This window comes from Xenopus laevis, chromosome 2L, assembly GCF_017654675.1.
Source record: "Xenopus laevis strain J_2021 chromosome 2L, Xenopus_laevis_v10.1, whole genome shotgun sequence".
Classification (NCBI taxonomy): Eukaryota; Metazoa; Chordata; class Amphibia; order Anura; family Pipidae; genus Xenopus; species Xenopus laevis.
Window position 1 is genome coordinate 49286431 of NC_054373.1, and position 13286 is coordinate 49299716.

General features: G+C 38.3%; 1 protein-coding gene across 1 annotated transcript; it reads right to left on the reverse strand.

The window, feature by feature from the left end:
- Window positions 1–763: 763 nt before the first annotated feature.
- On the reverse strand, window positions 764–4555 carry LOC121399906 (protein kinase C delta type-like). Its single transcript, XM_041581862.1, has 4 exons — window positions 4393–4555; window positions 3283–3410; window positions 2127–2460; window positions 764–1077 (listed from the first exon to the last, which is right to left on the reverse strand). Exons 1-3 carry the CDS (start codon window positions 4510–4512, stop codon window positions 2436–2438), a joined length of 273 nt encoding a protein of 90 aa, XP_041437796.1. The 5' UTR covers window positions 4513–4555; the 3' UTR covers window positions 764–1077; window positions 2127–2435.
- Between the last annotated feature and the right edge of the window lie 8731 nt (window positions 4556–13286).

Consider the following 13286-nt stretch of genomic DNA (forward strand, 5'->3'; position numbering starts at 1 on the left):
TCCCTAAACCATTCACCAACACATTCATAGCACTTATGGGCTTATTTTTAAAAAAGGGCTTATATCTGCTGAATTACAACTTCCTATTGGGCATAACAAAGGAAAAATATAGCAACCTCCTCAAATATGTTATTTATGTTTTAAAAGTGATTTAAAATCAATGTGCAGCCAACTACAAGGTCAGTTGTGCTCACCTTGTAAATTGGTGCAGTGGGGGACCCCTATTTACAGTCACACACCATTTCCATTCATACTTATTACAAATATCATACAGAATATATTCCTTACCCCAATTTATAATGTATCCCATATATCCCACCCATACCCTAAATGTATACTTTATATGAACTCGTATGACTCTACATGTCACTATATATACACACACACACATCATAATATATATTCTCTATATAATCTCATCTAATTTTTTTGTTTTTTTATATATAATATACTATATTAATTAAGAATAACTATTTCATACAGTATATATATCTATCTCTATACGATATATATATACACACACACACACACACACACACACACCACAATGTATATTCAATTTTTTTTTGTTTTTTTTAAACATACTATATAAATTAAGAAAAACTTTATATATCTACACATACATACACACAGCAATATATATGCTCTATATAATCTAATTTTTTTGTTTTTTTTTCCATATATAAAATACTATATAAATTAAGAATAACTATTTCATATATATAAATATATATATATAAATAAATATATATATATATATCTCTATATCTATATCTATACACACACACACACATCACAATATATGTTCTCTGTATAATCTAATCTAATTTTTTTTTGTTTTTGTTTTTTTTTCTTATATAACTCATTCTATACAAATTACGAAACACGATTTCCTACATATTGACAAATAAATGAAATCCAAATACATAAAAACTCAGTTTATACCTACCACGCTCCCTATAATCAGGGTTTTAACAATGAATATATCAAAGCAAGTAGATAAATGAAGATGAAATTCAGCTCAAATAGATGGTCAAGGAAGATGCAGGCCCTTATAGAGATGGGGTACTTACCTGCCTAAACAATAAAAAAAATCAACAAAAGACAAAATGGTTACATAGAAAATTACAATACAGACCTACAATATAGACTAGAAGAAACTTTCTTATAAATAAAAATTTCTCATGAAATCCTATGGTTTTTAAATATTTAACACTCTATATTAGACTTAAGGCATTGTGCTCTAAATTAAAGAATTTCCCTTATCAAGGAAAGCCCAGTTTCCAAGCATTACATATCACAGATACCATAACTGTACATATTTGCTGCATTATATACTGTATTATATAATTTTTACTAATGTATGATTTTTCTCTCTTTCATCTCTCTTTCATCTAATTTTTTGTCCTTATAGCATGTTACTATAAGGATAGTTTTGCGTTATTGATATTGAAGTTTATGGTTTAGAGAGGACATAATATCACAAGCCTGTGCAGTATGATTATAAGGATGCTGGAGAACTGTATATGTTTTATGTATATGTGTTTTACTAAGGTTATTACAGATTAAACACTTCGTGATTTGTTTTAATCTCTTACAGGAGTACCATTTATCTAAAATGGGATTAAATAGGTAGATTGCATGAGTAGAAACTATACCTCAATCCCAAAAAACTCATTTAAGGGGAATACATAGCAGTCATCAGGCTTTGACATGCCTTTTACCATTTACTCTTTGGTTTTGACTTGTTAAGCGTAATTCAATTATACCATAAATCATGCTATATATATTAATCAAAACATCTACAGTGGAACCTCAATTTTACATCCCTGATTTTACATTTTCCCTCATTTTACATTGTTGTTTTGTGGTCCCACCTATATATTATGCATAATACATTTTCCTGGATTTACACCATTTATTTCTGGTCAACTGAAAATGTAAAATGGGGGTTCTACTGTATCTGTAATCCCCAAATAGCCGAATATCAGTTTTTAAACATCTACGTTTTATTCGTAAAAATCGCCTACATTTGTTATCATTACTAGCTTTTTTTTGTCTTCTATATCTCATCCTATTCAATCATAGATATATATATTTTTTTTCTTTAAATTACTTTCACTCACCACTTTGACTCAAGTTGCCTCCTGTTGTTTGTGGAAGCAACTGGTGGATACAGTGGGGTGCTGCTGTAGGTGGTTGGACACTTGCTGTAGACTGTTGCAGATTTATAATGCAGGCAGATCTGATGTTAACTGCTGCAGTTTGCCATAGATGGTATGTTGGCTTGGTCACTGGCTCATCTGGCCACCATGATGTTGGGTCACATGAGCACAGGAGAATGCATTACTCCTGCCAATGCCAGGTGGGGTCCACATAGGAAAGTTCTTCTACCCTCTCTCTCTTGAAGGCATCAGCGGACAATCCTGGTGAAATCACACTAAACTCACTTGCGAATGGCTACAGAGAGAAAGCAAAACACTGTTACATTATAATATTTACTGTCAATAATAAAGGTAGGAAATGTCCTAAAATATGGCACATTTGTGAGACTAAAATGTGTATTTCATTGTGGAGTGGAGTCATGATTTGTTTTAATTTCAAGATCTCAACTCATCAGCTGCCAGGTCCCAACCTGCCTAGTGACAATAAAGTAGAGAATTTCTGCAGCTGCACAGTATTTTGCATACTGCATGATGCTCTTCCATCTTATCCATTTAAAATAAAAGTCCTTATAAACATTCATTCAATCAAACTATTAATTACAGAGTAGCTATTCAAATATCTAAAGTAAAAACATTTTGGCCTATGTTGTATGGGGAAATAAACTGATGCTCACAAACGGCACATAAGTCTAAAAGGGGTCCCTTACAATCCCTTCCCTAATGTCACATATAGCCGGACAGAGGAAGATAAAAAAGTAGAACTACAATGGCTCAGTCTGTGCAAAAATCAACTGCATATCGATATTAAGTGCAAAGCCTTTTAATCTTTACAAATAAAATGTGAAATCAAATTTCCTCAGAAAGTGAACACTAGCCTAAAATGCACTAAAAGGAGCTAAAATGTGGATATTATGGAAGGATGTAAACCCCACATAAAACAGGTCATTGACTAGACTTAAAAGGGTTATGAAATCATCAACTGGGGGAGTTTCCAGATGATTTTTTGTAAAACTGGCACACCCTTTTCTTCTAAAGTCTGCTGACCCCTACTCATGCCGGATAAGTAAAAAGTAAATATGAAAGAAGTATTCTATTGCCCGGTCAGTCATGTACTTACCATTTTGGCTGAAAAGGTGTCTTCACCTTTTTCTTTTCCAGATTTTCCCAATTGATTGAAGCAAAGAATGGGTGCTCCCTGATGTTGCCATTCACTCCTAAGCGTTGCTTCTTGTCCTTCTCCAGAAGCTAAAAAAAAGAACAATAAAAATATCTGAGATTTCATGTTCGGCTCCAATGACAGAGGCATATTCAAGTAAAGTACTGGAACTGGATGTGACTGTCTCAGTAATTCTAATTCACTTGGGGAAAAAGGGTGGTGACAGTGTTTACACTAGTGCTCCAGCATAAACTCATCATAACTAATTAACATTTAAAATGCCATTACCTATGTTTTTAACTGCAGAAAATGATGGGTGTTATTGACTGAGCCAAGGCATTCTCGCTGAAGTTAGCAGCATTTTCCGAGGCATTTGTTTCAATTGTGTGTATTTGCACTGCCTTATTCTCCCTGTTAACCCAGTCAATGCCACGGATAGGGTGCAGGATTGGGCTAAAGGGCTTACATTGACAGATTTGTACCATGGTCAGATACTCAATTGTTTTTATCCAAACAATCATATTAGTAGGCAAGACAGAATATTAACAATAAGGGGGTTATTTACTAAACTCCAAATGCAGAAAATCCAAAGAATTTGTGTTATTTAGTATAAAATCGTAATTTAAAAAAAAAACACGAATTTTTCGGAATTTATTAAAGTTCAGCATCTCAGACCTGCCGAGGTTGCATATAAGTCAATTGGAGAAGTCACATCGATTTTTGATTGGGTTTTGTGCAATAACCCGAAGATTTCAGGTTTTTGGGCAAAAAAACACAATTTTTTCCCTCAAACAAAATTTTCAGGAAAATGTATTTATAAATAAGATGAAAAAAACCTGTGCAGATTTGATCTGAGTTTTTTTCAAAAAATATTGAGATAAATTCAGACTTTGATAAATGGGCCTCCCCGTATGTCTTGGACACTGATCCAAATACAAGAGTGTAAGCAGATAAGCATCCCTGTCAGTATAACAGGCACTAAAGAAATATACATTGTGGAACATAACAAAAGCTTTGTATTTATAAGTATTCTGTTATTCCATTTCCATTATTTGAATTATTTATACTGACCTTTGACAGGAGGTCCTGCAGTTCCTGGCTCATGTGACTTGGATATTCAGGAGTCTTGATTGAGATAAACTCCTTCACAACACTGATTGATGGGCTAAATGGTTGTTTAGCTGTAGCCATTTCATAGATGGTCACACCTAATGACCACCAGTCAGCCCCTGCATTATACATTCCAGTAATAAAACCTGCAGAAAGTAAACAAAAAACTAATTATTAAACAAGAATCTTTATGTATATACTCCTATAACATTTTCAGGCCTCATGAATGACAAAGACTTAAAATATATAGAAAGAGCTGCTCCAGACCCTCCCTCTGAGTCCACCCTGTTGCTCCTCCAAATACTCCATGGGCCATGATCCTCTGCCACCAGCGTTCCCAAACCATATCCAAAAAAGTACACATGCACATCCTTTATGAGTACAATCCCTTGCTAAAATGTTGATACTACTGTGAATACAGTGTAAATGCATTAAAAAGATTTCATACCTCCGGGGCCCGGTAGCCAGGGGTTCCACCAATCCGCAGATGAGCTTCTTGTCGAACAGTCCTTCAGCAGAAATGCCGAAGTCGCAGATTTTAATGTGTCCACCCTATCCACCAAGATGTTATCAGGCTTCAGATCACTGCAAGAAATGCAATAGGAACAATTATGGGCACATTTACTTAGGGTCGAATATCGAGGGTTAATTAACCCTCGATATTCGACTTTCGAAGTTAAATCCTATTCGAAGTTGAAGGATTTACCGCTATTCGTTCGATCAAACGAATAATCGTTCGATCGAACGATTCAAAGGATTTTAATCGATCGCACGAAATTCCTTCGATCAAAAAAAGCTTAGAAAGCCTATGGGGACCTTCCCATAGGCTAACATTGAGGTTCGGTAGGTTTTACTTGGCGAAGTAGGGGGTCGAAGTTTTTTTTACAGAGACAGTACTTCGACTATCGAATGGTCGAATGATTTTTAGTTCGAAGTAGCCAATTCGATGGTCGAAGTAGCCGAAAAAAACGTTCGAAATTCAAAGTATTTTTTTCTTCTATTCCTTCACTCGAGCTAAGTAAATGTGCTCCTATATGTAGGTGATACTTGAGAAAAAGTATACAGTGACTATAAATGTAAATCAGACATAACACAATATTCTAGAGAAGAGAACTGGGATTTTACTGACCAATGAACGACGCCGTTCGAGTGCAGAAACTGGAGGCCAATAATAATCTCTGCAGTGTAGAACCTATAAAACAAAATAGTTTTCACTGTTTGATACACATTTCATATGGTTTTGTAATTCTTTTTAAACATAATGTTAGTGATTAAGACATTTACATATAGTGTATATTAATAACACCTTTTTGGGGCCAAAGGCTGGTACATTAAAGTACAAGTAAAGGTAGTCACTGGTGTGTGGCCTTAATCACTAGCTTGGGTAGGTTATGGCAGGGAGTCATCCTCCTCCTATGGCAAGCATTAAGCACAAGGCTCTGCTACATCCCCTGATCTTTGCTCTGCATTATAAAAGCAAGGACCTGTGCCCAAGTTGCAAAGTGTGGGCTGAGTGTAAAAGTGCACAAAATGTGGTGTTTTCTGCCACTTTTTACGATTATCTAAATTAGCCCTAATTTGTATCTAGAAGCAAAATTCACAAAGTTTACAGCTAAATCCAACTGGACTGTCAGTTGCATAAGACTCTTTAAAGGGGTTGTTCACCTTCCAAAACTTTTCAGTTCAGTTGTTTTCAGATTATTCCCCAGAAATAAAGACTTTTTTTCAATTACTTTCCATTATTTATTTTTTTATTGTTTTTTCCCAAATCGAAGTTTAAAGTTGAATGTTCGTGTTTGAGTCTGGCTGCTCAGTTAATTCAGGTGCAGACTCTAAACTTTTACAATTTTGCAACATTTACTTGATACATTGACACATTTCTCAAGAGCTTCTCTGGAGTATCAGCAACTTTTTGTATGAATTCTAACATGCCGCGTGTGCATTAGCGCAGCGAAATTTGTGCTGTAGCCTATGGGGAAAAGATGCTGAGGCAGTTCGGGGGTGGTCGCACAAAACGTGGCGATAAGTCGCCAGCGACAAAATTCTCCCCGAATCTCCCGTCTGGCCTTACCTTAAGGGGTTGTTCAGCTTCCCCAAAGATGCAGTTATTCTAGCAAAATTAAGTTTTTTAAGAATATATGCAATCCCATATTATTAAAAAATGTTCCGTTTTTTTAAAGATTAAATCCAGAATTTTTTCTATGGTAAATTGAATTATTCTGACAAATCCCCAGTTCATTTTTTTTTAAAATGAAACTCTTCTGCTTTTTTGAATGTGCGTGTTTTATATAAGCTGATTTAGTGGAGGAATAGCCGGGGAAGGATAATGTCTTATTTTTTTTATTTGTAAGACGGGGGGACAAAAGGGAAATTCTTCCTGCTGTAACATGCAAGGGAAAGCAGGTGCCAATTGTTTGGGTATTTTTGAAAGGGCGTATTTTAGTTTTATGGATACATTAAACAGAAACCTTTTTTAGTTCTGCTTTGGGGAACATTATTAGTTGAAAAAATGGGTAGTAAATCAGTGAAGGTGAACCACCCCTTTTATGAAACCAAGAGATTCAAACAGGGCCCAAAAGATAAAAACCTATAACTAATGTACCCAATTTAAAAACAGTCTATGGGGTCGGCAAACCCCGCCTCGCAGAGCGGTTTTTAGAAGGTGAAAAAATTCCCAACAACTAGATAGTTTGAAGGCTACAACCCCTTTAATAACATAATGTACAATACAAATAATGTTCTTTACGTAAGGAAAATTAAAACTTACTGGACTTGTTTCATTTGGGTTTGGTTTCCCCATTCTTTGAAATGATGTTGTTTAATTTTTCCCCCGCGGGGCATATTCCAGCACAAAGAAGACTTGCACCTGGTTTAGCGACACATTAAGAATTTTGGTGAGACATAGGACACATGACACAGCCGACTGATAGTACTATTTTTACTAGGGGTTGCTGGGGTCTTTTACTCTTCATACCATTTATTTTCTCAAGTCAATTAAATTAGACCATAAGAATATTTTATCTGTATAATGCAGGTGTCAATCTGGCTGCAAGTGTCTTACTACCAAGGGGTGGTGATGAATGTGGGGGCCAGAAACAAAATTAAGATAATGACACAGGTTCCCTCTTTGCTGGTGGAGAAAAAGGGAGACATTGCCCTTTGGTGGTGGGGTACAGTAACAGGTGTGAATGTAAAAATTAAAGTGTAACTTATGCTTTTGGGGATGGATTTTGGCCATGAAGAGCTGTGCATTTTTTTTCAAATTCACCCCATGGTGCAGTGGCACCCTCATTGTGGTTTTCAAACCCCACCCTGGGGCTTTATTAATGGCCCATATATATCATAGCATATTTAAGACTTAAGTGAGCCCTGGGGTGTTTTTATGTGTATTATGCTGACCTAAGTAGGAAAAGAATTCTAAAGAAACATGTGGCAACAAAACATTATTCTCTACCTCTGATTGGAAGGCTGCTGTAAATGACATAGAAAAGGGGCAACTTTTGGCCATCTTCAAGATCCGAGCTTCTCTACTGATCTTCTCTGTAGTTGCTCTTGTCAATTTTTTCTTGGCAATTTTTTCTTAAAATTTCCACAAGGGTTTTTTTTTTTGGGGCAAACGATTTTCTAACATCACTAGGAATGGAGAGAAAAACACTAAATATTACAAGGTCACTTCTAGCCCCAACGAAAGACTTAAAAGTACAGATATGGGACCTGTTCCAGAATGAGATTTGTGGTGTGTAAGAAAAGGTCACTTATTTGTTATATAATAATTGAGTATCGTTGAACGAGAAAGAGGGAAGTTGACTTTTTTTAAAATAAGGTTGGGGAATTATTGTGGATAGAAATAGAGTTTATGGGAATTGTGGGCTCTGTTGTGTAGAATGTTTATTTGGCATACATGATGGGTAGAGGCTGTGGGATGATGACTTTATGTCCGTAGGTTCCATGTGACAAATGTGATAATACTACATAGTACTAGGGTGGTATCCTTTGTTATTTGGGCTGGACATGTGAAGATCGGGGACGGATTAGGTGATTGTCTTGAGATAGTGGTGTATTTGTTGATTACCGATTGATTCTGAATCAGATTTTCTTTTAGAATTAATACGTTGGATAATGATTGCGTGCCCGCTTGAGACGGTCTAGTATGCTCGGTTGTTCTTGAGCATGTGATAGTTTTATTGTCTAGCGCCATTGGTAAAGCTAGTAGTCTTCATCGCTGAAAGGTCATAGAGTAGTGAGACCACATTCTCGCGCGTATGTCGATACTTTTTATTATGAGGGATTGCTGTGGAAGGTCTAAGTTACGTAGTATTTTCTACTGGATAAATGGTGTGGGGCGATGCAAGAAGAACGACTCCACGTGCTTGGAATAGAGATACGTGAGTAGAGTTGTTATCAAATGCCACCTATATCAGTCAAGTGAATAAGCAAGTGTTTGGGAAGAATGACTTTTGTCTCCGAGCGGACGCTGTGTAATGACGAGGGTTTCGTGTAGTATTACGACGCGCGCTTTTGGCTAAAGTCATGGCGCTCTTGCTTAGTGCTGTTGATAGATCATTTTTGATTCTCTTGTCATATCTACGTTGTTTCTGGCATCCGTTGTTTTATTATCGGACCAATACACAAAGGATAAAATTACTGATGGAACGGTGCTCCCATTCATACTTTGTGCCGAAAGGTGCCCGTGTCGCTAGTCTTGATGATTAGATTATGAATAATTGCCGTGTGATGTATCAGGTGAGTGTATGATGTGTTATGATATGAGGAAGAGGGTCGGGTGGTAGTGGAGGGATGAGATTCATATTGTCGCTCAGGCTGGGCTAGCGCTCGTATTTGATCGTCATGCGAGCTCTCAGGTGTGTGAGCAGGGTGATCTCGCGTTATACATCTAGTTTATGTTATAATCATCGGTCCGCTCACTCGGTCCTTTTTGTGGAGATTGGCACAGGTGGATTACAATGAGTTTAGTTATAGCATAGAATACATAAGAGTGCGTCAGTATGGGACTATTAAGTTGATTGATATGGCGGGGAAAGAGACTCATCCGCATCGTGATTTTTTTATGTGATTGTGGCCAAAGTAGATTATAGGATGATGATAAGAGGAGGACACAGGTGTCTTGCTTTGATGCTACATGTTTGTGCGCTCGCGAGTGTATCAATTAGCTGATGCATGTTATGGGCTGAGTGTTCATAGAGCTGTGGGTAGAGCATCGTCAGTAATCAGTCAGAAGTGTATGTTGACGATCTTGTGGGTGAGTGGTCGGAGTGATGGTGTCTGATCAGCTGCGTGGTGCGCGGTGTTAGGCCATTGTGCGGATATAGGGCGAAGTGAGTTAGGTTTTCTGCGGTCGCACGCTGGGAGGCGGAGAATGAGGATCGTGATAGAGTGACTGGCGTATGTCGTCAGATGATAGTTCGGGGACGGTATAGAGCGTCGATAATGATCTCTCTCGCGAGATCTCGCTTCCCGTTCTCCATTCGTCAAGACGTTTGTTTGGATCTGCCTGCGGAGATATGCGATGGTGGTCTGAGTGCGGCGCCTGTTAGCTATATGCGAGGATCGTTATGTGCACCAGGGCTGAAAACGAAAGAGATAACGCGGGGCGCTAAGATTGCACACACTAGTGGCGATTTGTTTTCCCGAAGTTCGCGTACCTCAGTATGTTAGTGCGGTGTATCCCGTCTGCATCTAAAGAAGATGGAGATGAAACTGAGTCAGGCAGATTCTTATCCTTCGTTTAGTTGTCCTATTCTTGAGATTACTGTGAGCTTCTGTGCGGGTAAACATTGTGCAGGAGCGTTGTCTAGTCTTGTGAATGATATTTGATGGATCTTTCTTGTTCCAGTATTGAGTTTATAAGCTATCTTGCTGTGACGCTCTGGCGCTATGGATAAGGCATAGTGCTTAAGCGGATTAGAGCAGAGTTCATTTGATTTAAGTTCACAGTTATAAATACTTAAGAAGGGTATACCGCCGCTAAGAATATTGGAATGGTCTGGTTTTGCGTTCCAAATCATAGATGCCACGATCCTAAATTAGGATTCGATTATATATGTTAGTTTGTGCGAGTAAAGTCGTATTGTAGACTTGTTATTAAGTTATTTACAGGGTTATCAGCATGTGACTGGAGATGAGAGAGAGAGGATAATCGAGTGTGGGTTAATTTGTAATTATTTGTGACTTAAGATTAGTGTCCGTAGTGGGCGTATGGAACGGGAGTTATTAAAGCGGTCGTGTTGATGGCGTAGTGTTGTGTAGCACTGTCGTTAGTTCTGTGATCAAAGGTTGCTGAGTTCGTCATATGACTGATGACGATCGCTCGTTGGTTGTGACGGATAATGTGCAGGCAGGAAGACGAAGTGATCGGGTAACTCTTGTGATATAAAGAGTTCGAACGGGCGATGATCTTGCATGATCCATTCTAGGGATGATAGAACAGTGGATAATGAATGTACTTGTGTAGAGCCGCAGATGGGTATTGAATAACATTAGATGAAGTAGTGGTCAGCGCGAGAAGAATATGTTCTTGCGGTATTACAGTACATGGTCGGATGGGGCGTTATATCTGTAGAGTAGTCACTAGATCTAGATGCGAGTTAGATGTCGATCTAGTTTATACGCATGCATGTATCAGTGGGCTGGCCGACGTTACTACATGCATGATGAGTTTCCATGATATAGCGCTGGTCATCTGATTCAAGGTCTTCCGAGTTCCTTTGATTGTGCGCATTATCACTGCGTGAAAGCAATTATGTTCGTGGGCAATGATGATACCATGTTCGACTTATGTGCTTAGCGTGGGTGTTATTCGTATTTTCGAAATTAGAAATGAATGATCTCTCCTAGTGTGAGACGTTTTACATCATCTCAACGGACGGTTCGTGGTACGACGAGCATTATTAACGTTTTTATTCGAATCCAAGCTACTGAAACTTAATCTTGCAGTGGTAAGCAAGTAAGTTTCCACAGTAGAGCAGCCAACTCTAAAATGCTCACCAAAACAGCCAGCCAGGCGCTGTTAATGTGCTTGCAGTTTAGCATGAATGTAAATCAGAATACTGATTGGAAGAGGCGGTATTTAATAAAAGCGCATATGAATGTTGCAGGTTTAACCCATATGAATGAGGGAATATCAGATGCCAGACCAGGAAAAGTGGAGAGCGTGGATATTTTCACTCTAGAGGACTGTTGGGTGATCGTGTAGCGTTCACTCTCTTGATAAATATACCACGCATGATTTGAATCCCTTGCGCCCCCCCATATGGAGATCCTCCCATAGATATTGGAGCTAATAAGCTACTAATTCTTAGATAGCATTCACCGTAAAATAAGTACTTTTAGATCTACTCGAAAAAAAAACATCTCGTTTGTGGCAGATTGTTGCTTTCAACTGGTCTGACTCCCCTATCTCCTGTCTGTTTAACAGGAACCGGTTTTAACTGTTTGGGGTTTGTGGGCAGGGGGGAGCATGAGAGTAGTAATTAGGAATTTAGGCATATATCATAATGTCTGTCTGAAGAATTTTAAAAGGGTTTCCTGCAGTATTTTTCATGTTTCCTATTTCCAGTATTCCTCTCCATAATATTCTCCTAACAAGTCTTACTATAAGACTCTTCAGAAAACCCTTACAAAAAAGTGGTATTAGGATGATTTCATGCTACCCACAGTAATAAGACTAGAGACTACACACCATCGCACTGGTCATTTTACATGTATTTACGCCACCAGAGAAATGATTGCTTTTAAAACGATTTAGGATATAGCGAAGCTTGTTCCAGATGATTTACAGGATGCCCCAAAAACACTTATTTGTATAATGAACTTATGATCTATAGATTACGCGTGAAGCATAAGTGATAGTCTCTTATAGGTACAGGAGCGATATACGTCGAGAGTGAAAATTAGTCATAGTTGCAGCTTATTCCCTTGCCTTCCGCTCGGAGCCAGTGTTCTAATTGGATTCTTCGGGCTCCTTGTGTCTTCCTATCCTCTGCCTTGGTCCTCACTCACTCTATGAAGCTGATCTCTGATGATGTGGAGCTTTGTTTATCATTCTTCTATTATACATCTTCTTTTCTATCTGTTTCTCTTCATTCGTCTTCGCTTCCTTTCTCTTGTTCTTCCTTCATTCGCAGATCTTTCTCTTTCATATGTAGTTGTTGTTACACAACACGATTTTGATCTCTTGCTTCTCATAGTTGGATCCAGGCTCCTTCTTCTGCTCTCTTCCATAATTGCACGGAATCCTGCACATTTTGCACTTTTGTTCGTCTCCCTCAAGATTAACTCGTCCTCTTGATTCGGGACAGCATTAGTCTGGAACACTCGTGGTCAACGGTGTACTGGCTGGTCTCTGACCTTCTCGCGTCTCAAAAGACAGTTGGGCTCTGAACGTATGGTGAGAGGACAGTTGAAGTGGCAACGTTTTTTACCCAGGAGCATCATGTGACCCGACCAGCTAGATAAGACATGTGTGACATTATAGGTAGTATAAGTTGAATGGGCTATTGACAATGGTCTCGCACGAGCCCTACTGTACTTCGCCAGATGATCTAACGAGTGCATGTGCTGTTGGATTGCCCTGTAGAGGGATTTGTATCCAGAGACGTTCGAGTTGCGCAGTCTTATAGTTGCTGATTATTAATACAATCTCAGTCCTTGCTGTTCGGCATTTTGATGGCAATATTATTTGATTTGTGCTTGTGTTGATAATATTATGACGATTCCTGTACAGCTTAACCTCCAAGGCTGAAGCCCAGGACCTTGCATGGGGCGGCACAGCTGGAGGCCATTGTGGCGTAGTTCTTGAGTATGGCATCGATGTCCAACAACGTTACAAGATTGGT